General features: G+C 39.1%; 1 protein-coding gene across 1 annotated transcript in view; it reads right to left on the minus strand.

Moving 5' to 3' along the window:
- The window catches only part of PDE3A (phosphodiesterase 3A), a 371,187-nt gene extending 345,487 nt beyond the window's left edge, over nucleotides 1-25,700 (minus strand). The window contains 2 exon segments of the mRNA XM_006155100.3: nucleotides 23,407-24,120; nucleotides 24,122-25,700. Of these exon segments, the coding sequence (XP_006155162.1) occupies nucleotides 23,407-24,120; nucleotides 24,122-24,250 (843 nt within the window). The 5' untranslated portion in view covers nucleotides 24,251-25,700.
- Nucleotides 25,701-27,198: the final 1,498 nt, after the last annotated feature.

Below are 27,198 nucleotides of genomic sequence, written 5' to 3' on the forward strand. Positions count from 1 at the left end.
TGCCATGTTTTTACGAGCTGCTGGTACTGGGTCTCCAACCCTGGCTGGTCACGTGAGACCCAGCTTCCTCTGCTCAGCATCCAGTCACTGCACCACAGAAGATACTTAACAAGAAGAAATCTTAGCTACCTTCCTGTTTTCATCTGACCCAAAAAAGAACAGAAAGTCCAAAGTACCAAAGGCATAATATGGACAGATAGCATACTATTTTGTATGTGTGTGTGTGGGGGTGGGGGTGGGGTTTGCTATAGGGCGCATCTGTTCACCAGAAAGACAGAGAGAGACAGAGAGACAGAAAGCGAGAAATCACCCCTCAGGGAAGATGGCCACGCCACAATCCTGTTTCCTCCATTTTCCTCTCAGGATCTTGGGCACATACACACACGCACCTGGTGTGTGTTTGAGCCACCGGGTCCAGGACTCAAACTTCAGTTGACTACATGGGAGACCAGCGACATAGCCATTACACCAACTGCTGGTCCCAAGATAGCATACTATTAATTCATGTGAAAGTCTCCAAAGTTTTGACTGACCAAAACTAAATATAAATCTGTAGGTTACCATGCTGACTAAATATTTGTTAAAAAGCATGAACAGTCGATGTATTACGGGCCTCCCTAAATGGATTAGTGGTTCGTAAGTGGGTATGTGCTAAAAATCACACATCTGGCCTGTTTACCCACATTTTGACACAGTATAGATCTGAGAGTGATGCTTAGGCAAATGTACGTTGGAAAATATCCATCAATTATTTTGGTACCAAAAAAAAAAAAAAAAGAGTAACCATCAGTCTTCTTTGTTCTAGGCAGAGGCAGGCTACATTTAAACTACCGTACCAGGTTCTGAACACCTCAATTTCAACAGATCATCATATTCATAAAAAGGAGAGGAAAAGAGAAGAAAAGTGAAAGGGTATGGTTGGGATCTTAGCTCTCTATCATGATGCTAATTAGGCAAAAGCTTATGGAGGACCACTTTTTAGTAATATTGTAAATTCAGCTCTACCTTTAATTTCCCTCCAATCCTAAAATAAAATACTGATGTTTTCCCGGGAAAGTAGCACATCCATAAACAAGAAAAAAGTGCTCACCAAATTCACTTTGATACATAAAGTTAAATCCAGAAGCATGCTGAAAGCAATGGAGATTTTACCATGTGGGAAACTTCGCCAAGGGGGCAAAAAATAGGTGTCACTTTCTACTTAGGGAAACTGAACCCAGACTTCTAGCTAGCATGGTTGAATACAGCCTAGTTTATACAGATAGATTAAAAAAATAAATAAAAATAAAAATAAAAAATTAAAAAAAAGGATAAACCAGAGTTAGCATCTAAAATAACCCAAGGAAAAAAACTCAAAATGGACTCAACCTGATAATTTTACAAGGTTAACTCTCTAAACTGCCTGCGATGTCTCAGTTAATAACGTAAGTTTAAAACTGGTCATACGACCCGGCCTGCCTCTGTTCAAGGATAAGAACCTTGCCCGTGTACTGTTCAAATGTGATCAGGGGTTATGACAGTCTATTGCCCTGGGGATTGTCAGAGGGTTACACAGACACGGCAATCTGCTCTGAGTCGGCAATCTATTTCATTGCTAAGATTCAGCTCCAAGAGTACAAAGTTGTCTGCCCTGTAAAACGTAGGACCTCATTGAACATTTAATCTTAGGGTGACAGCATTTGTTATTTATTCAATGGTCAAAGCCTACACCCTTTCTGGGTTTGCAGTCGTAGACCGGGCGTGAGAAGCCTGCAATTTATAAAAGCATGCACGTCCCAGGCAGGGGAACATGGCAAGAACATGTGCCTCTGGAAACAGAGTATTTTTCTGTGGAGAAATGAAATCAGGCAGCTTCAAGCAGACAAGTCACGTGGGATTGCAAACACACACTGAATATGGCCAAATCAAATAAGCAAACACATCATCTTGCCTCCCTCACCCTGAAGCTAAAACAAAAAGCCAATCTGATGCCTTTTCTATCAATGAGCAGTATCACTCTTTCTGGCTTCCCAGGTTGGCAGGTTTAAGTAGTGTTTGTGCCCTTTGCTAACACTTCCACCATCAATCACTGCCTAGTCCTGCTGATGGCAGCTCTTAATTTTTTCTTAAATCATCTTTCCTTTCCACCACCCCTGTCTTCATAAATCTTCAGTGTCACTAACCAGAACATTGACAAAAATGTCCTAAATGGCTTCCTGTGTCCGGTTTGTCCCTTCTGTGATCCACTATTACTAAAATTATTTCACCTGTTCACATCATTCTCCGATCAAAAGATATAACATTTGGTGCACACAAAATAATGTCCCAATTTCTCCACCTAACCTTCAAACGCTCCTTTTTTCTTTTCCTCTATCCAAACCCCTTCTATCTTCTCTTAGAATTCCTCATCACTACACCTCTCTCCTCATCGCACCACAAAGCCAGGCTCTCTGTTCCATGTGTTTTCCAGACACACCATGTACCCCACACCTGGTGTCTAGCTCTACGAGAACATGCTTTATTCTGTCCCTCCCTAATATCCCCCAGGCCTCATGCCCACGGGGAAAAAGAAACATTTTTTTTTATATATTCTTCTCTCTTTTCTTCTTTTTTAGATGTATTCTTTATATCGTACCAAAGTTGATCATAGTCAGCTTACTACTAAACACATGAAAAAGTTAAGCATCAATAAAAAAAAAAAAAGCAGAAAAGATGGGAAGACAGAATTTTACCAGAAGTCCACATTAAGAGGGTGATGGTATTCAAGCATTAAATGTAGCTTTGACCTTTCTGGGGGGCAAAGTTCTCCTGACTCTGTATTTCCAAGCATTGCTCACTTGGCCCTGCAGTCATTTGTTAGTGCAGCCTCTTTACGATAAGTTTAAGAAGGGGCAAAAAGGCAGGCCATTCCTGAGTCCTTGCCTCAGCAATCCCCACACTTTCTGGCATGTTGTGGGCACTCTTCAAATACTCTAAATGAAAAAAAAAAAAAATGCAAACAGTGTAAGTTTTCCAAGGAGAATTCCCACTAGTCAGAGATTCCCAGTTACAACGTAGCCAAAGATGCTAAAGGTGAGTTTCCCACTAGGAACATGAAGCATTTACTAGCACACACTGACAATCCAGTCCTCCCTACAGTTAAAGGCCCCAGTGTGGATGAATAAGTTGACATTTATTGATAAGTTATAGTTTTATTACGAGTGTATCCCAGCAATGGCTAACCTTTGGTTCCATGGAAAAATTCTAGCTCTTGACTTGCAAGACAGAGAACTGAATTCCAGCCAAATGCTTGCTTCAGGGCCAACTCCCTTGGTCTCCCACCACGGGCACTCAGAAAGCAAAAGCTTACCCACCATCATCTTAACTCAGTTATCTCAAACATCACCAGCCAGTGCTAACCTGCTAACTCTCCTTGGATAAAACAGTAAGAAGTAAATGGAGTCCTAGCATAAAGGTCATTTTTTTTTCTGTTTAACTGCCATTTCTGATTCTATGCCATTTATTTCTAGGAAGTTTTGTTTTGGTGTGTTTGGGTTTTTGTTTTGTTTTGTCTTTGGTTCAGTGAAACCACAGTCTATTTTTTAGACAGTTAGAGAAACTGGTTTAATATTCTCACATTTATTTCTATAAAAATGTATAGCTCTTCAAATAAAAAAGCATGTTAATAATCCTGCATATAGAAATGACTTTTGAAATATTCTAAGTCCAGTGGTTTTTATTTGCCCTATTCATTTATTTAAATAATAGTAAATGGAAATATACAAGGTTCTTCAATCTTCTGCAGGAAATGCAAAGGATAATTAACAAAACCCTGACAAGAAAAACTGAAACTAATCAATACTACATACAATAAAATTCAGACATACACACGCATACACAAAGATAGAAATAACTTTCTTTTTTGCATATGACTTCTAAAGTTTGAAAATGTAAAAGAAAACATTTTATTTATAGACTATGCATTATAAACTATTACAAAAATTATACTATGTATTTAATATGAAATTTGGCACACAGAACTCTTTTGGGTAGGCATTTTAAAAATATTTTCATTTCAGTAATAAACAATCATTATGCAGCTGATTTTCAGTTGCAATCTTACTGGTTCAGTTATCAGTGAGGTAGGCTCCATTCTCTCCAAACACATTCTATAAAAAATTCTCTCTCCTTAGTAGAATAATATTTGAGTTTGTAGTCACTCAATATACCATAGTTGTGGTGGTCACTGTCTTTTAAGCTACAAGAGATCAAAAAGCCTTTGTAAAAACTGAAACATATTTCAGTATATGCATACATGGTTTAGCACATGTGTAAATATATTTTTTCATAAACTGTTTTAATGCATTCAGGTAAAGTTAGAAAAAACAGTTTATATGCCAATCTATAGTTTTCGAGCCTGCTTCGGAAAATCACATGCCAGTTAAACTCCAATCTTAAAAGAAACTTTAAGAATGCCCACCCATCTGAGTCAGGGATCAGGAATGCAGAGGATTTTATTTTCAAATATATTTTATCAAGGAGTGACCATTATGTTACCATTCAGAAAAACCCTATAGGTGCAATTTCTATGTCTGCAGGTCAAACAACTCTTAGGCAAATGGCCTGACAAATGTTCTGCAAACGTACCCAAAAGACCAATATTGAATGAATTCATTTCTTTATAAAGCTTTGTTTTTCCGATTTTAAAATATGTGTGCAGGATTTAAAACTTAGAAAATACAGAAAAGGGTTTAAAAAAATAAAAGTAAAAATCACTCATGATTCTCCCATACAAACTTTTTTTTTAAATTTTACTCGATAGATAATGTACATGCATGCACACAAGAAAGAGAGAGAGAGAGAAGCATCCCCATCAGTCTCATCACATCATGACCCTCTTTCCTCTGCCCTACACTTTCTCAAGATCTTGGACATGTGTACACCCCTGGCATATTTTCATGCTATCCCCGGGATCCGAACCTATGGTCATCCACATGGCTTCCAGCACTTTAATTCAGTTTACTACAAACTACAGTCTCAGTCTGGGCCTAATGATTAGCTTATTGAAAAGTTTCCTTTCTGATTTGTATTTGGGCATTATACATGATAGCATGCCCTGTCCTCAATTTTGTTTCCTGATTTTTCTTTCCACTCATCAAAAGTAATTTCCCAGTAATTAAAAATTCTTTAAGTCCCTTATCTTTGGTTTCCCCTAGGCAGCATGTAAAATATTTCATAATCAGAAATCAACCGCAGTGTTGAATTAGCAAACTGAAAAGTTACAATGTGACAGAGCTATCATAATTTAAATATTTATATAGTACCTATCACTGAAGTGTTCTGTGGGTTGACAAATGGTCTGAGTTAACATAAAAACAAAATAGAAGTATTTCCTTTTTATAGGAAGGTCTGAGAAATATTGGCAACATGCCTCTTATAGAAATGGGATTTGCCAGACTACTCAAAGACAAATAATGGGAGAAAGTCTTGACTTGCTTTGAACAGTCTACTGTTTTTGCTATATTAGAGCTTACGATCTTACAACATCAACGACAAGTACATCTATTTAAGAGGGAAATAATGGGAATGGCATTTACATTTATTAATTATATTCTGTTAAAAGGTATTTAAAAATATAAAGAAATGTATATCAGAACAAAATTTCAAAACTAACTGTCGTTACACCAAACATTATAATATACGGACAAACTAGAACATTTTAAAGAGTCTGAGATGCTGGATTAGAGTTTACTTACACATAAGGAGATCTGACCCATTTCCTAAATGGAAGACCCATAATTTGTATATCTTCTGGAAGGCGCAGGAGGGAGACAAAATTGGAAAAATTAAAATTCAGTTCAATCAGGTGTTTTAAAAGGAAGAAGTAAAGAAATACATTCCCTTACTATTACGTTCCTTAAAGAAAGAGAAACCATTAAAGGAATTATTTATTCATTTATTTATTTGGAGAGATTTTTGCTATAGGGCCTATGTGCTCAACAGAGAGACAGAGAAAGAGTGATAAATCACCCCTAAGAGAGGATGGCCACACTGCAGTCCCTTTTCATCCATTCTCCTCCCAGGATTTTGGGCATGCATACACACTAGGCCTGAGTCTTAAGCCTCTAGGTCCAGGACTCAAACTGCAGTCGACTACGTGGGAGTCCAACGACATAAACATTACGCTATGTGCTGGTCCCAGGAACTCACTCTTTACCCACAAAGAGAAAATCGATCAAGGAGTATCAATCTTGAGAACACTAGTTTTAACAGAATTTTAATACATATTTACAATGCCTACTGACATTACTCTTTTGGTCCATTTCCAATCATCTCTAGATTAACTGGTCACCCTTCTTCCATTATGACAGCTATTCTCATTCAATGCAGAGAGCCTGAGAGATTTTATTGAACATAAATCTGATTACACCCTCTTTTGGCTCAAAACCATTCTATTGTGCACCATCCCTCTTGGAACAACAGTCTTGCAAAGACTGTGGCCACTGCCGAGCCAATAGTGTATCACATAGACAACCATCAGGAAGTCCCTGAGAGTTGACAACAATGGTACCTCTAGTAAATGATGAGAAAAAGCAAAAGTACTACTGGAATTGTACCAAGAAAAATGAAACTTTGAATTCTGAAAATCATTTTGTTTTCAAGACCAAACGTGGGTTACAATGGCAACCAAAGCACAAAGTTAAAGCACAAATCAAGTTTTTGTAAGATGGGGGTTATACGACCCACTGCACAATTGATTCTCAGTCGCAACATCAGCCATTACTACAAACATGTTCAAGGAGTCCACCCATTTTCCAAATTCTCTTAATTCTTTCTCGTTTGGACCATTTTCTTCTGAAGCACCTGTCTCTTTCTCTGGCAGATTTCTCTCAATCCTTACCTGATCTGGGGATCCTCGTTTGTCAGTGGCTTCAGTTATAATTAAAACAACTCTCTAAAGACGTTTTAAACAACTTTAATAAAATCTGCATTTTTTGTAAGATAAGCAAATCTGTTTCTCTAATCACACGGAAATTTGTTGGCATTGTTTTACAATGAGCTTTCTGATCTTTAGCCCACAGTCATCAGTGACATGATCTTAATGGGCAAGAACAGATCCTCTTCCTGTTCTGCTGGGAGAAATGCTTGAGAAAAACTCCTGTCCATTATGTCCATTAACTTCACCTTCTCAACCTTCAGAAGTAGGGATTTATTATTCCTGGGGTATAGATAGGATCACTGAAGTTCTGAAAGTTTAGGAAACCTGTACATACTTCAAAGCTTTGATCTATTTCAGTCTAGTACATATATTCTTTCTTCTTCTTCTTTTTTTTGGAAAGGTTTTTGCTATAGGGCGCATATGTGCTCACCAGAAAGATAGAGAGAGACAGAGAGACAGAAAGCAAGAAATCACCCCCCAGGGGGGATGGCCACACTGCAATCCCTTCTCCTCCATTCTCCTCTCAGGATCTTGGTTACACACACACACACACACACATACACACACACACACACACACACACAAACGCCTGGCATGAGTTTAAGCCACCGGGTCTGGGACTCAAACCACAAACCATGATTGTCTACGTAGGAGTCCAATGACATAGCCATTACACCATCTGCTGGTCCCCATCTTCTTCTTTTTTTTTTAGAGAGAGACCAATTTTCACTATAGGGCACATGTGCTCAATGGAGAGATGGAAAGACAGATAGCAAGAAATCACCCCCCCACCCACCCATCAGGAGAGATGGCCACACCACAATCCCTTCTCCTCTATTTTCCTCTCAGGATTTTGGGCGCACATGCACACAGAGTGTTTCAAGTCACTGAGTCCAGGACTCAAACCCTGGTGGGCCATGTGATAGTCCAGCACCTTGACCACTACACCACCTGCTGGTCTCGTGCATATATTCTTTCTACTTAACACTTGTATAACTATTTTTGTTTCAACTTTGTACCATATGAGATATGTAGAAAAATAGGTAGTAATCCTATTTTTTATGAAGATATTGATATGCAGAGTGTTCAGAAAACTTCTCTGAAGTCTCAATGGGAAAACCAAAATGAAAAATTTATGGATGTCATAGGTTTATAAAGTAGCAAGTGTACACATGTGAATGTGTATGTGTGCGCGTGCATAAATAGTTTTTTCCCTTAATACTATGCCTTCTTGTCTGGGCCAAGCTCCTTTAACCATTTGTTGAATCAGATGCAAAGGTAAGAACTTCCTGTATGGCTTTAGAAGACAGAAGCCTATAGGTCCTGCATTTCTCTACTGAGGCACCTAAGGTGCTCCTTAAAACTGCAGATGTCTGTACTATACTCTACACGTAACTAAATCAGAATACCTGAGGGGAGGATCTAGGAATCTGCTTTTTAGTAAGCTTTCCAAATGATTTGTTTTATGAGAGAGAGAGAGAGAGATTTTTGCTATAGAGAGTGTGTGCTCCCTGGAGAGACAGACAGAGACAGAAAGAGAGAAATCATCCCTTAGGAGGGATGGCCATTCTACTATCCCTTATCCATTCTCCTCTCCAGATTTTGGACACACACACATGCACCCAGCATGAGTTTTAAACCATTGGGTCCAGGACTTGAACCATGGTCGACTACATGGGAGTCCAATTATATAATCATTATGCCATCTGCTGGTCCCTTCCATGCTAAATTTTAAAACTACAGCATGAAGCTCAATTTATAAAGTGCCAAGTGATGTGTAATTAGAAGTAGGTGAAGACCAGTAATCTCATAGGCTCTGGAAGCATCTAAAGGAAGTTGATTAATCTATTAGAGTACGTATTATTATAAATTTTATTAACATGGAATTACATTAGGTCATCAGGAAAGCCATGATGTATTTTCCTATGTTTGTCTATGCAAAAACTCATCATGACTTTCCCCATAACCCAATAGTTATATAAAAATATTAATTAAGAAAGGAAAAGTCAGAAAAAAGAAGGTAAGACTATAGCCATACCAAAATGCTTAGAATGTAACAAATACTCCATGTAAAATAAGGAGAATCCTAGGATTCTCAATAAGATACACTTACTGGGACCAGCAGTTAGCGTAATGGCTGTGTCGCTGGACTCCCCTGTAGTTGACCACGGTTCACGTCCCGCACCTGGCGGCTTAAAACTCACGCCAGGTGCGTGTGCATGCGTGGCCAAGAACCCGAGAGGAGAATGGAGGAGAAGGGATTGCGGCGTAGCTATCCCCCCTGGGGCGTGATTTCTCGCTTTCTGTCTCTCTGTCTCTCTCTGTCTGTCTGGCGAGCGCAGGCGCCCTCTAGCGAAAAACCTCTTGAAAAAAAAAAAAAAAAAAAGATACACTTACTAACCAATCTCTTTTATTTTTTTTTTTGACTTTTTGTCTTTATTCATGGTAGAGTACTGTGTATATGAAAGAGAGAGAAAGAGACAAAAAGAGAGATAGGGAGCACGAGAGAAGCACCTCCCCAGGATCTGATCATGCCAAAATTCCCTTCCTTCAGTCCTACAGTATGTTGGATCTTGGGCCTTCACATGTAATACCCAGTGTGTCTCAGGACGACTGGGCCAGGGAGTCAAACCACAGTCAGACACTGCAGCCTGGCATGCTACTGACTACAGCACAGAGGCTGGCCTACTTATTGATATTTTTGATCAATTCTGGTCACATTAAATGATAAAAGTTCACTTACGATGTCCATTAGGGCACATTTATAAGTCAAAGTGATAAATCTATGAACAAAAGGATAAAAGTCAATGTCTTAAAAGTAAATATTAGGAAAGTGTGTGATACCGTAATGATCACTTACATAGACCATTGCCTGAGCGCTTTTGTCCAAGAACTGACCCTGAATGAATGCATGGCTAGACCTCCTGCCTAGCATCTAAGAGTGACTCCCTCAGGCTTTTCCTCTCTTTCCAAAGCATAAGAAATTTTAGCTTTTTGGAGCAAGCAGGTGATGTAGTGGATAAGACTCTAGACTCCCACATGGCTGAACATGGTTCAAGTCTAACACTTGGATGCTTTTTTGCTCTCTCTCTCTCTCTCTCTCTCCCTTCTGTCTGATAAGTGCATGTGCCCTAAAGCAAATTTAAATATAATAATAAATAAAACTAAATAAACATTTTTAAAAAAAGAAATTCTACCTTTTAAGGGAACCAAGATTATATCTCCAAAAGACCATAGATGAAAATTTTTTGAAAACTAAAAATTATTTCTAAGAAGTTGATCTAGTCTTCTTTCTGCATAAGCCAAATACTATTGTAGCATCAGTTTTTGCACTCCTCCTTTATGAGTAGTTTTCATTTCTGAGTGCCACTTAATTTTTGTAGGTAACTTACTTAACCAGTGTTCAGTATGCACATTCCCAATCTAATTCCTCACTTTCTATGATAACTAGTCGACTGCTTAAAGAAGTTCTGCTGAAACATTTCTTTTTCTTTTAAAATCACCTAGAGGGCACATACACTCACCAGAGAAAGACAGAGAGAGCAGGAAGGAAAGCAAAAGAGTAGCCCCTCCCCAGTTGGGAATGGTCATGTCACAATCTCTTTTCCTCTACTGCTCCCTCCTTTTGGGATTTTGGGCATGTATGCACACATGCCATTGAAAAGAGTAAAAGGAAGTAGTTGCAGTTCTCTAAAGGGGTTATGAAAAGTGAATCCAATTATTATTCAAGTAAAAAAACAAATGACGAGACGTGAGCAAAATTAGGCTACTGCTTTAATAATGGCACTGTAATTTAGATCCTGTTTCTCTAGCAAAAACAATTACAATTACAGCAAAAATAAATCACTAAGAGTAAAGCCAGACACTATTCAAGATGACACAGATATACCAGTAGCTCTTAGTCCTAAAACGAAAATGTAGTTCAAAGATTTTGCTTCCAAACTTTTTATAAAAATGTCAAATAAATTTTAAAATGACTTGATTATATTTGATTATTTCAAATTATTTTCCAGTTAACTTGTCAGTTTGTATTTTTTTTTCTCAAATAGAAACCATATTTGGATATTTAAAAATAATACATTCATAGAACTCTCAAACTCTGGAAGTTGTCAGTTATCGCAGCCTTTCTATAAAATCTACCTCTGAGACCTTAGGAGATCAACAAACAAAAACAAACTTGCCATCGCAAAATTGAAAATATTTTTTTTGTCTAAACATTGTATTTCTAGTCATCCAAGGTCTTCATAACCTGCCTAACATACTCAAAAGAGGTGCCTCTGATTTCAGTGATCGGACGTGGCATTATCTTCACTAAGTTTTAAAGCTGCAGCAACCACATTTTCTTCTTTGACAAAATTTTCTATTGTAACCAGTCAAATTTTATTAAAAACTTGGTGGACCAAAGAAAAATGACTGGAAAAACGAAAATCTGTTGTTCAGTAAAGCCCTATAAACCAGTTCCTCTGGAATCTGCAATTATACTACTAAGCTTTTAGATCACTCAGCGCAATGGAACGAGCATTGTGCTGGGATGACAAATAATACAACTCCACAATGCCATCCCTAGAAGCAACTGTCTCAAAGTGTATTTTGTAATTGATCACAATTAAAAGGTAAGACAGAAATAGTATTTACTTTCTATTAGACTTCTCAGGAAGTAGAGCTGTTCAATAAGAACCTCCAACAAGAATATAACAGAGTGCAAAAAGGTGACCATTGGAGAACACCTTTCTGACCTCTGTCATGGAAGAAAATAAAATCAGAGTTTATTCTTTCTCAACTTCTTAGCTGAATGTAAAAAAAGAACTACATTTTCGCTTTTCTAAAAAAAAAAAAAAAAAAAAAAAAGAAGTATCCTAATTTAGAAGATCTTTCTAAAATGTATACTACAGTGATCTTGGTGGTAGCTTTGGTTATTTTCAGTCAAGAGTGAGCTAAAAATAAATATCTGGGTCTCAGCACTGAATCTGGGATTTCCTACCAGTAAGGACACAGGCAAATTCATCCCCTTAGGAGATGCATGCAAGAAAATATATTTTAAACTAACATAACTGCAAAGATCACATTAAAAATGTAATTTCATAGACTTCTTGTTAGTCTATTTAAAAAAGACATTTATTTTTTCTTAAAAAAAAAAAAAAAAAAAAAGAAGTATCCTAATTTAGAAGATCTTTCTAAAATGTATACTACAGTGATCTTGGTGGTAGCTTTGGTTATTTTCAGTCAAGAGTGAGCTAAAAATAAATATCTGGGTCTCAGCACTGAATCTGGGATTTCCTACCAGTAAGGACACAGGCAAATTCATCCCCTTAGGAGATGCATGCAAGAAAATATATTTTAAACTAACATAACTGCAAAGATCACATTAAAAATGTAATTTCATAGACTTCTTGTTAGTCTATTTATTTTTCTTTTCTCTATATGTTTCCTTAAATCAATGCACTCGCTAACTCAATCTCAGGAGATTAGGGAGGTAAATATTTTAGGTTTAAAGTCACTCATTTCTTTTCCATCCATTTATCCTGCTGGCCAGCCAGCCCCTACAATGAACAAAGCACTGGGTCGGACTTTTCTAAGGAAATGTTTACGGCTGAAGGAGGAGGCTAAAAAGTGTGATTTCTAGTATAATAGGAACTGTCAGGATCGGACTGACTTCTTCAGTTCCTGAGCCTAGAAAGCAAATTCTCAATGAACCACAACAAGCAGCTCAACGAGCTCTCCCCTTTCCACGATTTCAGAGACTTCTGCCATGCCAGGAAGAAGTATTCACTCTCAAACAAGGGGATGTTTCATACCACAAGGCCAAACACAGCCTGCTAAGGAATGTATGTTAAGTGGACTTGTTAATGTGGTCTTCCAAACTTGGGATGAAAATAAGAACTAGTTCTTTTATTTGTGTTCACGATAGCTTAAAATGTGCTAAAGATGCTGACTCTCCATAGGTCTTCCATCGCCTCAAAATAAAACATTCCCCCCAAAATCATATTTCTATGACTTCAAACTTGCATTAGGTTTATTTAAGTGGATTATACCTGGGGAGGAGGAAACACTGGCCACAGACATAGCATCAATACTCAGTTATTTAAACTTACTTCAGGAGATGGAAAATTTTTATTAAAATCCTATTAAACCAAAACCACGAGCTTCTTGCATAAAATTATTTCAATATTCTGAGAAGGTACTGTGGAGGACAGAAAGACATTCCTTATATTTTTATACACATGCTAAGTGAGAAACTATATTAGGTTCAAAGAACCTAAACTGAAATATATATACAACAGGGATTCAAAACATTCACTGAAAATGCATATTTTGAAAAAAAAAAAAAACTAAACAACTATACATGGATTTCAAAAATTGTTGCATTAAAATAAATGTGTCCTTTAGTTCCGTTTTCCATGAACTTCTGAAGTGCCCTCATATAAGAGGAAAGGAGAGAGAAAGAACAGGAAAAATAGACTGGTCAAAAAGAAAAAAAAAAAGTACAAGACCAAGCCATACATTAATTTAAAGCAACTTCAAATTAGCCAGGACATTCAAATACAAATTCTATTAAATTACAGGTGTACTGGGTCATTGGAAAAGTCATGACATATTTTTCTATGCTTTTCTATGCAAAAACACATCATGACTTTTCCAACCACCTAATATATTGCAAGGGCATTTTGTTCTTGAGCCAACTCTTTTCAAGCAGTCTAAATAAAGTCAGCTTCACCAGGAGTAAACCAGTCCCCATTATTTCTCTTTATCCAATATGCTTCTTTCTGTACTCTGATTCTATTGTCTTTGATTTTTTTTTTTTAGGTTACTTTCTAAGTGATGTGAAAATCTGTGTATCTTATTATTTCTGTTATGCAATGTAAAGATAAATATTAGGCCTCATCCCAACGGTCATTATAAGCATCATACACAAATGTAAACCACCATATGTAAAATAAATGCATTTTTTGAACAAATCAATTGACATATGATTTTCTAAAGAAACATGCCATACATAAAAAGGAATTGTTCTCATCCATTTCCAGTGTAACATTGCAACTATGCCTGGAGTTAATGAATTCATGGAGTTTGAGGAGAGGTAACAGAAAACGTAATTTTTTTTTTTCTTTTCTGCTTCTTAATCTGAAGTGTTTGAAATTATAGACTTGGAAACTGGCTTCAAAAGCCACCCATTCTCAGTCCCCAGTTTAAAATGTCCATGCTACTGGGACCAGCAGATGGCATAACTGGGTACATTGCTGGACTCCCACTTAGTCAACTGCGGTTTGAATCCTGGACCCCATGGCTTAAAACTCTCGCTGGGCACATGTACATGCATGCCCAAGATCCTGTGAGGAGAATGGAGGAGAGGAGATTGATGATTTCTCTTTTTCTGTCTCTCTGTCTCTCTGGTGAGCACACATGTCCTATAGCAAAAAAAATCTCTTTTAAAAAAAGTGATAAAATTATAACAAATATTTTGAACATTATCTTTAAAATTCAGTTTTTTCAAATTTTGAAAGTTGTTTACTAACTGTCGAGAATTAAGGAGTTTCATGAGCAAAACTGTCTGATGTGTAAAGAAAATGATTGCAGGAAAGTATAAAAATAAATAAATAAATGATTAGAAAAGTTTTTTAAAATTTTTATTTTTTAAAAAATCCCATGCTATCAAAATCTCCAGTCATCTCTATACAAAATGCGACCATTTTTCTTTTTTTCATGAACATGGTGTTTACATAAGCAATCGTGAGAAGTCATCTGCCCTTTATAAACACTGTTACAATTTTTGTCCATGGAAGCCACTGGCAGGTTTGTCACTTTAGTTTCCTAAGTTACAAAGATAACACCCCACACTATAAACACAAGCACTTTCATTTCTACAGAGACATTAGATAACCCAATTACAGACTAATCACCATGAACATGTCACGTGTTCACACTGGCTACATAAGCAATCCTATTCCAAAATGCTGTCATTAAATCCACATATTTTCCTTTATAACAGAAGAGGTGACACTGACATTTCAACTCTTTTAAAATATACAGCTACAACACCAACACGGTAGCCAACTAGCCACATGTGTTTACTGTGTAACTGAAATATGTCTGGAGCAAACTGAAATGATCAAATACATGGTATGACAAAGCACATACCATATATTTAGACTGAGTACAAAAACACAGGATGCAAAGTATCTTAATCTCTTAAACTGGTTACATGTTAACAATATACTCAGTTTAAAAACATATTATGGTTATGAACGTCACATTTCTTTTAAACTTTTTAAGTGACTACTAGAAAATCTAAAATTCAATATGTGACTCATGCTATATTTTGATTGTACAGACCATATCTATAATTTTACAGGACTGTTTTCATCGAAACCACTGGGTGACACTGTTTCTCCACTACATTGATACATCCAAATCAATTTCCTGGCAGGGGAAAAATTACACATGCAAATACACACATAAGTCACACATGAACACACGGGTGCACACATGCCCACACACCAACAGACAAAATGTGCCCCTTAAAACCATTTATCATATTAAAATGAAAAAACATGAGTAACCTTAAGTAACTGTCCAAGTATTGCACAGGACTGGTTATCCTTGAAAAGTTTACTAACCATTCACAGATTCCTTAATAATAAATGACAGCTCTAATCAAATCAAACACGCAGTAAGTATTCAGTTGTGACTTCTCCTAAATGGCTCTCTGTCTTCTCAATGGTCACGTTCTTTATACCCTCCTCTTCTAATACATCCTACTCGCTTACATGATAGTGAATTCTAAAGAAGCGGTGCAGAACGGTTTAGGTGAACAAAAATAGCCAGTTAGTTTTACTAATGAAGAAATGTTTTACAGGCTTGAAAATTACTTTGTGCCTTGACTTCTGATATTCTGACCATTTTTAAATCAATGTATTGAAAACTTAAAAAATCTATATTTAAGTCACTATTGAACACTTTTGTTTGATGAGAAGACTACAAAGTTAGACTTTTTAATGCAATTGATACTCACCGCTATGACAAAGTTGAGAACACATTCCATAGGCTGCTTGGTATCATTTGATGAGCAGAAATACCATTGTAAGGGCTCAAAAATGTAGTGGGCTCAGAAATGTTTTATGTTATCTGTCCATCTGATACTCAATCTAATTACTCAGTCTTCTAGTTCTGAATGAGAATCGAGTGGGCTTTATGTGTAAAATGGCAAACGATACATAGGTTTAAAATGACCAGTCTGACTCCTTTCCCAATCTGATCCCCCAGCAGCAAATTCAAGGAAAAGAAGAACTGGACCAAAGCCATCTTGCCCCAGGCTCTCCCTCAGTTTCCTTCTCTTTAAAAGCTGACTAATTCTAGTCTAACTATAGGCTGGCACAGAACTAAGCATTTGAAGACACTGTGGCAGCCAGCTACTTACAGTCATAAAAACGACCTCAAAATATGAACACAATCAACGTGCTATATTCAAATGTAACATGTCCTAAATCGAGTATTTTACATTTCGGAACATACGATAAATGTATACTAAATTAATTTCTATTTCAAAGAAAATGATTCTCCATGTTTTCAAAAGATGAAGTTGCTCGAACTCACAACCATTTGTGTTTAACCCTTATGTACTGTAGACCTTTTAAACTAGTATTTTTGACCATTATATTCAAAAAGATCTTCCTCTGAGCCACAATTCAAGCATATCTTCCAGATCGCTGTCCCACTGATCAAATCTCTACATTTCATGTTGATAACAGTATGAGCATATATCCACAGTTCAAAAATCTAAGGCACTATGTAAGTCTTCTTTGTAAATATGAACAGAGGCCAGGCAGTGATAACATCACTCTACAAACTGACACATAAGATTCTGGTTCTGTGTCCAAGACCTTTTTGAACTCACTGGACACAGGCATACTCATGATCTAAGGCTGGCTGAAAATGGGGTTGACTGCAGTGTGAGGACCCAGTAGGGATGCCTCTCAGTCTCTCTCTCTCCCTCTCACTCACTCACTCACTCATGGAAGAAATAAACTTTTTAAAAAAATGAACAAAGGAAGTTTAGCATATGAATCCAGGGGAAGGATGAATCGATCCCTAGATCCAGGTTAAAAACCTGCTCTAAGCTATTCTATGCTCTATGCATCCCTCCCACTATTATCTAAGAAGGCATTTAAACATTGTACAGTGGTTTTCCCTTTTCTGATGTTCATATCTCATAATCCTACCTAGTGTCTAAGCTCTGGAGAGACAGGTGCCGTGTCGTATCTTAGCATAGGACCTAGCACACAGTAAAATGTGTTGACTCAACATTCGATCCGTTAACTGACCAAAGACCTTTTCGGGTACAATTAGCTAAGGGTAGTATCTTCTTTTAAAACTGTAATATATAACTATCTGTACATGTATCTTAGCTATACATACATACAATATACACGTAAATACATTCATGACAAACAGGTATGGCCAACTAATATTTTTGAGTATTATAATTGAACAGACCTTCCTCCCTCTGAACTAAAAGCATGTCTTCCAGACCTTTGTCCCATTGATCAAATCTCTGTATTGTATGTTGATCATTGTAATACATCCCTAGTTCAAGGCTACCCCAGGGTAGCCTTATAAAAAAAAAAAAAAAAAAAAGAAAACTTCCTTAAAAAATTTAAAACTACAATTACCAATAGGAAGAGTAATTACTAAAAAGATGTAAGCTTTTATGTAAATAAATAATGTCCATTTGCACATTAACAGAACACATCTTTACTATAAGAATATGGATACTTTTCGGAAACCAGCAGTTAGCATAATGGCTATGTTGCTGGACTCCCACGTAGTCGACCGTGGTTTGCATTCCGGACCCAGTGGCTTAGAACTCACGCCGGGCGCGTGTCCGTGCATACCCAAGATCCCGAGAGGAGAATGGAGGAGAAGGGATTATGGTGTGACCATTCCCCCTGGGGGGTGATTTCTAGCTTTCTGTCTGTCTCTATGTCTCTCTCTGTCTGGCGAGTGCACACACCCTATAGCAAAAACCTCTCAAAAAAAAAAAAAAAAAAAAAAGAATATGGATACTTTTCCATTTCCTAAGGCTCATCAGAATTATTTGATAGTTTTATTAAACACATGAATATAGATTAAAAGAATAACTTGAGCTTTGTCTAAGTATATGTTTAAGGCTTTCTATAAGATACAATTGTAAATATCACACAGAAAAGGTGAAGGAGCAAGACTCCACTGAATAGAAGACACACAGCAACTAATTAAACAGTTCACCGTAAACACATACGGTTACTTACCACTTCCCAAAGCTCAAGAAACTTTCCCCTTGCCCAATACAAGAGCACTGCTTCAGCACGTCAAAATCTCACAGGATAATCTCACAGGATACTAGGTAAGACAGAGTTGCTTTGATTGTCCTCATATATCCAGGACGGTAGGCCTCACAAGAACAATGTTCTCTAAAAAATATGACTCCCACCCTAATCCCAAATAAATGCCTTCTTTTCATAGATTAAATAATATGTGTTTCAACCCAGCTCACAGAGATAGTTCAAAACTCTGCAATGCTGGAAACCATATGGAAGTTGGGGGTTTGGTTCCAGGTTGACCTAGCCACTCCAGTTGTGCACATGTGGAATAATTCAGGCTGGCTGGAAGGCTGGGAAAGGAATCACAGTGTAAGACCCTGTTGCAGCTGCTTGTCTTTCTCTCATCTGTTTCTCGTCCATGAAATAATTTTTTAAAAAATTACATAGTTTTAATAAAGTTGATTTAGACTCTTCTGGATCCTGGCAAGTCAACACAAACCATATTCATTGAACATCTTATAATCCATAGACACACTTCTGATTTTGCCGTTTGTAAGCATCCCTCTCAACATAAAATCAAGAATTTATTTAAAACAGAAATAAAATGAACTTTGGTAAAGCCTTTACTTAAGCAGAGTCCCGAAGAGATTATTCTCAGAGCTACATTTCCTGATAGAAGACAACAAATTCCCCCAAACATCACTACAGATATAATGAGTGTTTCTTCATGCCAGTGTCACTCACCCCTGCCTGCCTGCACCCCCACCCCCTAGGCTTTTCAAAATGTATTTCAGACACAGAGTCACTGTTCTGGTTGTTTATTTAATTAACATGACAGCTCAGCATACACAGCATTTCTTTCAGTTCTACAGTTTTAACTTTTTACACTTTAGACTCAATACAGAAAGAGTGAAATTACTGTTTTCACTCCTCCCAACCTCTGCAAATTTATATAGATTCACTGACTATTTCTGTCAGTTAAAACAGATTTTCTGTATTCTTGAAATATCTGTATTCACAACGTAAAATCACTATTTTGTCCTCACCAAAAAAAAAAAAAATTCTTTTCGCTTACCTTTCCCAAGGGGTAAAGAAATTTTGTTTTGCCTTTTGAGTATTTTCAGAAGTTGACGTTAATTAATTTTAATTCTGTCACCAAGTCATAAATAATCAATATTGCTCTTTGTGTCACCATAAGCTGAGTTAATAGTAGTGAAAAGTGACAGAAGCTCCAGTTTAAGTAAAAGCCATGACTATTTCTGAAATTCATTCATTCAGTACATTATATTGAAATGTATTTATGAATTGTAAGGGTAATATATTCCACATATTGAGAAAAAATACTTCTATATTTTACAACTGTACGATAAAAGCAAGCAAGTTACAATTTTTACCAAAGCCATAACAATGCCTACCATACGCTTCCCATCAAAAATCATACCGTTTCTCTTACTTTTGTTGTTGTTTGGTTTCTTTCTTTAAAAATGTCTTTCTCACATAAGTGATGAAAAATTTGATTCTTTTTTTGGTAACCTATTTACATTCCCACAGTAATCCATTCATTTTGCTGAAGACGCTGAATTGAAAGTTTAGGGAAATAGTAAGAAACAATTTTGATTTTTAATCACATCATATAAAGTAAATATCTATACATCTAGATCTGATTGATGTAGCCATCTCAAAGAATCTTGTCATTAGATGGTGTAAATGCATTAACAGAGCTATAGACCTTGTGTTTATTTTATGTAAAACCATAGGTAAAAATATTAAATTCTTTCCAATGTATAACTAAAATAAAATTGCACTGGTTTAGAATCTTTCATGAATGAATGTGTAAGGTGGTCACAGTGATTGGAGAGGAGTAAGTAACCAATTATATTTTTTAATAAATTAAAGAGACTAAAGAGACATTCCTTCAAATATAATTTCTGTTAAAATCATATCATTAAACTTCTATGATGAAATATAATGCTTATTCATCATGCATAAGAGCTAATAATTCAAGAAATGTTAGGTACCTCTGTATATTACAGTTTTGGGGGAGTACAGTCATAATCAAGAAACATATAGGTATCCTCAAATATGGACATCCAACCAGAAAGAGACATAACACCTTGACACTTGCCTTCTCAACACTGTCAGTCAAAAAAGTATACTTTGACACATTCATCTACAAAATTAAGCTCAGGCTTGAGGATACTGGGCTGGCCGAACTGAATCAGAAGCCACGCAGATGCTATAAACTTTGTTCTTTACTAAGTTAAGATCCCTTCGCTAGCGTTCACAGACACACCCAGTACCTGCTTAATTCTGTGACCAAAGACTAGAACTTCCCCTTCTTTGCTTGAATTCATCATTTGCAGATCATCAACTCTGCAAACTTCAATAGTCTATGTAACATCCAATCTCTAGCTTTGATGGTTCTATAGACTTACAGTTCAGGAAGGAAGGAAGAAAAGAATTCCAAAAGGAAGTAGAGGAGGAAGGAAAATATGTCTGTCAGTTGGTTTGCCCTATGAGAATTTTATCATTTGTTCTCTTTGCACTTCAAGAATGAAAAGCCATTAAAGAGAGAAAGTTTGTAAGCAAGAGGCCGCTGGGATTCGCCCAGAGGAAAAAAGGCTGAAATTCTCTCACCTTTAAACCTCACAGTGATCAAGGTCCAAATCACTTAACAGGCCTCTAACAGACTCTGTGCTTTATGTCCTTAACACTGCTATTTAAAATCCACTTGTTGCCTGTGAATTATGTCTAGAGTTGAGAATAGACATTCTACTAAAAAGAACTAATCAGGTAGCATTTAAGGGAATGTTATATGCTTGTTTATAATTATTTTGATTCTTGACTTCATAAAATATGCAAATAACCAGCGGTACACTTTGCACCCTTAATCAGAAGTTTGTTTCCTTATGATAAAACAGATAAGCCATTTACTATATAGCTCCTGGACTTTTCACACAGTTAGGCTAACGTATGAAATACTGCCCTATCTGGGAAGATACCATTCCATGTCAGTTCCCACCCATTCCCCACAATTATGCTTGCAAAAACTTTAATGGGTCATATATAAAAACTACTCAGTGAGATGAACACAATCACCCATGACCTCATTAAAACTTCAAGGATCTAAATTTCTGCTAAATGTAATCTTGTTTTTCCATCAACCATAAGAGATAAAGTCTCTCTCTCGCTTTAGAAAATTCTTCATGAACACAGCCTTGAGAATAACAGTAACCAGAGAAAATTACCAAAATGGGTTATAAGTACGCGTTTTCAGCCAACATTTCAAAATGCATTGCTCAGTGATTTTCCCATGCATTTGCAGACTATTCAAATTCTCCATTTGTCAGTTCACACCAGAGAAAACCAATAAACATCTGCAGGTTAATTAACACTGGTGGTTAATTCACCGAATCATCTTAAATTCACCCTTACCTCCTTAAATTTTAAATGCCAGGATAAAATTTCAGAAAATTAATTTCAGCGGCTAAATGGTAGCAGTTTGGAATGAAGTTATTTATGATTAAATCACAGGTTTTCCTTTGACATTTTAGTCCAAGTTCTGTAACAATCACATGTGCCTCTAAGTTAGTGTACTCTACACTCACTGAAACCAGTGGCCTTATTTAAAAGATATTTCCTCTCCTAACTGGGAAAAGAAATTAAAATGTGCTCTCCCTCTAATTAGTTTATCCTACAGTAGATAACTTTCTTCCAATTGTTTCCAAATAGCTACTCAAACTAAGTATCAGTCAGTGGCCTGTTTTTACTTCACTCTTAAAGTTAAACTCAAGAAACATTTGTTTTATCTAAACAAAGAGCTTAATAAGTGCATTTGTTTTCAAATAAACAGAGTCTATGATGCTGTCACCCACTCTGCTAAATAATGTCAAACAATCACAGATCTGTGTAATCAACTCTATTTCAGAAACAAACTAGTCACCCCACACCATATGGTGACTACTCTTTCTTAGAAATAGCTGATGATCCACAGAACAATCTAAAAGGAAAATGCTTCCTCTATCTTCAGATATTCTCTAACTCCTTGAAGTGGTCTGAAGGGTACCATAGGTAGGCATAAATTTAAATGGGAAAAGTGTAAATTTCCACTGGCTGCACTAACCAGCTCCCTACCCCACCCCCCGATCAAGTGTCAAATCTGCTTCAGGGAAGAGAGGTGAACACTGAAGTACACCTTTTCAAATACAATTGACGTTCAAAATTGGAATTTGTTCTTTTATGCTCTTTACAGCAATGACTGCATGGTCTTGAAATATTTCATGATAAACAGGGGAGTCATCCCCAAACAGACTAAACTTTTATTTACTACTTCATTCACAGCTCCAGGTTCCTCCCCAACCTCCTCCTTTCAGAAAGATACACTGTCCCTGGCTATTAAAAAACAACAACAAAAAATCCTGCATTAACATTTTCTTTAAAACCTGTACAAATCTATTTGTTTCTAAATATCTACTTACCTGTGTGTATACTCAAGCAAAAGCATAGTTTTTTAGTTGACACTATGAGTGTAGTTTACAATTTCGAACAATTCTGAAGTCCACACATAATTCTCCAAATTAAGGTTTATGATTCCGATACAAAACACACTGGCAAGTAATAATACATACCCCTAAACTATATTTCAAAGCAAACTGGGCACCACCCGATGTAATCTCTCCAAGTAACACTCACTGAAAAAACAAAAAGTGTGCATCAGCACCTCACCTTCAAGCATGCCTTGCTGGGAGCGAGAACCCTTTCACTGGTTTTCATAAATGTTTCCCTGTCACTTTGTAAGAAAGAAACTTCATTGAGAAAACAGAAAGAAATCTAGTAAAATCCAAGGGTTGGAAAATCACCCAGTGCTTAAAGACTAAATTCTCAGTTTCTGCGAGGAAAGCCTGAGAGCACTTGAAAGTGTAAAGCAGCCACACACCAGGTGTAGCTGCTCTAAAAAGTTGGCTCAGCTGGGGAAGCCCTTCGCGATGCCATCCGATAGCTTTGTTACTGCTCGGCGTTTCTGTTGTGCAGTTTACAAAATACTGTTTGAGAGTGAGAGAACAAAACGCCAGTTCTTACTACGTCTAAAGTCAAACCATTTTCTTGGTCAATCTTCCCTTTAGTGCCCAGCGCTCGAATTCCCTGCACTTTGCACGGGTCCCCAACTGTTTCAACTTTCCCCGAGAGCCAAGAGGAGCTGCCAGCGCTTACCTGTTCCCTCGGAATACAGGGCAGGGAGGTCCTGCGGTGGGACTTGCTGCTGCAGCCCGACATCTCGGCGGACACCACGGAGCTGGACCGCCGCCTCCTCTTAAACACCGGGATATCTTCCTTGGTCCCAGCAATCAGCCGGGACCCCAAATGCTCCCTCGGAGCCGCCTCCGCGGACTGCGGCAAGATTTGCTCCACGTACCTGGCCAGGAGGATCCCCAGTACACCGGCCAAGTACGCCAGGTAAGGTCTCCAGGCGACCTTGAACCTCTCTAAGGAAATGAGGGACACGGTCCTGACCGCGCTAGTCAAGGCGATCATGACGAGCGCTTCCCCCCCGCAGCAGGCGGCCAGCAGCGCGACGGCCAGAGGCAGGCGCACCCCGGCGCGCAGGAGGTACAAGCCCATCCAGAAGAAGGCACAGAGGAGACTGAAGAGCAGCGCCGAGGGCTGCAGCCAGGGGCTCAGCGGCGCGCCGCCCCCGGGAGCACCTCCCCGAGGCCAGGGGCAGAGGCCCCCTTCTGCTCCCAAGGCTGCTTCCTCCTCCTCGGCCGCCGCCTCCTTTCTCTGCTCCAGGTCACCGCTGATCTCCCCGCGGACCAGCCTCACCAGCAGCGCCAGCAGGAAGGACAGGGAGCCCGCGCACAGCGCCGAGGAAAGTTTCCGGGAGCGGAGCGGCTGCAGCCCCAGGGCTCCCCCGCAGCCCCGGGAACCCCGAGCCCGAGCCCCGCCGCCGTGCGGGGCCGGCGCGGCGGACGCGGTCCCAGCCCATCGCAGGGGCTTGATTCCCCCCACCGCGGCCGGGCTGGTCTCGGACTCCGGCGGCCTCGCCCGGCACTGCCATGATGTGCCCTCTTCACCGAATCCCGGATGGCCCCCCGACGCCCTCGCCCCGCCACACACGCGCGCACTCGCTCGTCCTTCCAATCCCACCCTCCTAATCCCTCCTCGCCCTCCCGGCCCACAATCCACGGAAAGTTTCCGCTTTCGGGTAACTCCTGGAGAAGGCTAGTTGCTCCAAAAAGACTTCTTCGAGCTAAAAGCTAGCACGAACAGACTTCGCCTTTTTTCTCTTGGAATAGCTTTTAAATTTTTTTCTGCTCCACCCCCAACCCCGGCTTCTGTGCTCCAGGGTCTCTTCCTACTTCTCGATTTTAAAAATTGCCCAGTGCATCCCGCACACCCGGGCCGCTGACGCTGAAGGGGCCGGGGGCGCAAGGCGAGCTCCGGACCATTCCCGGTGCAGCTGGGCGCGCACCGCTGCGCGCTGCCCCAAGGCAGATGGAGGTCTCCCTTCTCTTCCTTCCCGCTGCTCTTTCTCTCTCACTCTTTCTTTTTCCTTGGCCGATCCTTCTCGGCACTGCCCCAGGACGCGAAACGCCATTCCCTGGGGCAGAAACCAATGCCTCTCCCACGTCTGTCGGTCCAGTTCATGGCAAAGGGTGGAAAAGATGGAAAGAGAGCTGAGAAATAATCAAGAAGTTGCTTAGTCCGGTCTGAAAGACACAGACCGAGAGACTAGCGGTTGCCGCAGGAGCAAGGAAGGGAGGGAGAGGGAGCGAGCTGGAGAGGAAGGGAGGGTGAGAGGGAAGGGAGGGTGAGAAGAGAGAATGAGATTTGCTTTTAAGCGCCCTTCTTTTTGGTGCAGGTCGGTGGCAATTTACAGTTTTGCAGAAGGGAAACAGTGAAGAGGACTGCTTAAAATCGTGTTAAAGCAGGCAATGGAGTTGATCGACAATTCCGCTTTCTTTCTTTAAGGCAACTCCCTAGCAAAGCTGTCTAGGCTGAGCTCCCCCCTGCCCCGAGGAGGCGCTGCACCCGAGTTCAAGTGCTCAGTTCTGGGGAGCGTGGACCTCACCCTACAAGCCAGAGAAGGGGCTGCTGTGGCTGGTGCACCAGGAAACTCACCAAGGCGGGGTCTGCCGCTGGCCCTAAGGCTGAGCTTCCAAGGATGCTGGCACAAAGGAACAGTGCTGGGCTACTTGACAGGGCAGTGGGAGCCAACACACTTCCTACTGTCACTGCAAATGACAGCCACGTCTACTGTCTGATGCTCAAGGGTTCTCAAGTCCAGTACAACAGCAAACAAATATCCGGTGGCACTGTGGCACTGTGATGCTTTGGCTGCTTGGTTGGAAGGTCGGTTTTCCAACCAAGAACCCAAGTCTGTCCTACGGGGCCAAATCATGGAAAAATCTCAGCAAGTTATCTAGACCACACAGTGTTATTAAGAAGGGGGTGAGGAGAAGCATTCATTAAAAAACAAGGAAATAAACAACTTCAACTTAAAAAAAAAAATCCAGGGACCAATAGCGTAATGGCTATGTTGCTGGACTCCCATGTAGTTGACTCAGTCCTGCCTCTACCCGGTGGCTTAAAATTCACACAGCCGCGCGAATGTGCGTGCCCAAGATCCAGAGAGGAGAATGGAGAAGGGCTTGCAGTGTGGCCATCCCCCAGGGGGTGGGGGGGAAGCGTGTGTGTGTGTGTGTGATTTCTCGCTTTCTGTCTGTCTGGCGAGCACATGCGCCCTATAGCAAAAACCTCTCCAAAAAAAAAACAAAGAAAACCAATCTAGTGTATGAAAATTAATCAATAGTTGTTGACTGTGGACGGTAAGCCTATATTGAGGTTAAATGACCATAGCCTCAAAAAGGTTTACAAGGAAGCTTAGATAATTAATCAGAAAATGATATGAAGACATATTTAGGGACCAGCAGATGGCATAACGGTTATGTCGCTGGACTCCCATGTATTTCACCTGGTTCGAGTCCTGGACCCAGTGGCTTAAAACTCATACCAGGCACTTATGCATGTGTGCCCAAAATCCTGAGAGGAGAATGGAGAAGAAGGGATTGTGGCCTGGCCACACCTCCCCCATGCATGATTTCTTGCTTTCTCTCTGTCTCTGTCTCTCCGGCCAGCACATGCGCCCTATGGCAAACATCTCTCTAACAAGAAAAAGACATATTTGAAGGGAGATGAGAAGATACATGGGTTACACTAGGAAAGATCTTAAAAAGACCAGATATGAAATACTACATCTACAATGAAGAAAGTGTATGAGGGAAAAAAAAATCGGGAGCCTAGTTATAGATTATAGGTTTATATATTATAATAATGTGGTACTTGAGAAACTAAGAGAAAGTTTCAAAGCTAACTTTTTGGGCAGATTACAAAAAATAATAACCATATCTATTCAACGGATTTAAAAAAAAAAAATGTTTGTCCATAGTGCTTGTGTGTTCACCAGAGACAGAAAGTGAAAAAGCAAGGAATCAACCCCCAGGGGGATGGTCATACAGCATCCCTTCTCCTCCATTCTCCTTTTGGGATTTTGGGCACGCACACACACATGCCTGGTGTGATTTCCAAGCCACCAAGTAAGGGACTCCAACTATTGTCACCCATGTGGAGTCCAGGGCCTTCACCACACCACCTGCTGGAGCCTGTTCAATGGACTTAAGAAACAAATAAAAATACTCCATCCGTTTCCCATGGGATCTAACATCATTTTAAAATGGAAAACAGAATATGATAGTCCACTCTTGCTCATTTTTACTGTGGCTATATTAGAAGTCATTTGCCCTTACTAATAACATCAATAATCCAGTTTTGTCTTAATTATCTTGACATTTCAGGTTAAAGTGTGTTTACAGCCTGAATAATTGGTTCAATATGCCACTGTATTTTCTGCGTAGAGATGAAGCAATAAAAGTCCAAAGGAGATACTTGAAATAAAATTAATTCATGGGGATGGGGAGGAGATGGCTCACATGTGAGAGTTACTAG

The sequence above is a fragment of the Tupaia chinensis genome, unplaced genomic scaffold, assembly GCF_000334495.1.
Source record: "Tupaia chinensis unplaced genomic scaffold, TupChi_1.0 Scaffold000434_1, whole genome shotgun sequence".
NCBI classification, from domain to species: Eukaryota; Metazoa; Chordata; class Mammalia; order Scandentia; family Tupaiidae; genus Tupaia; species Tupaia belangeri.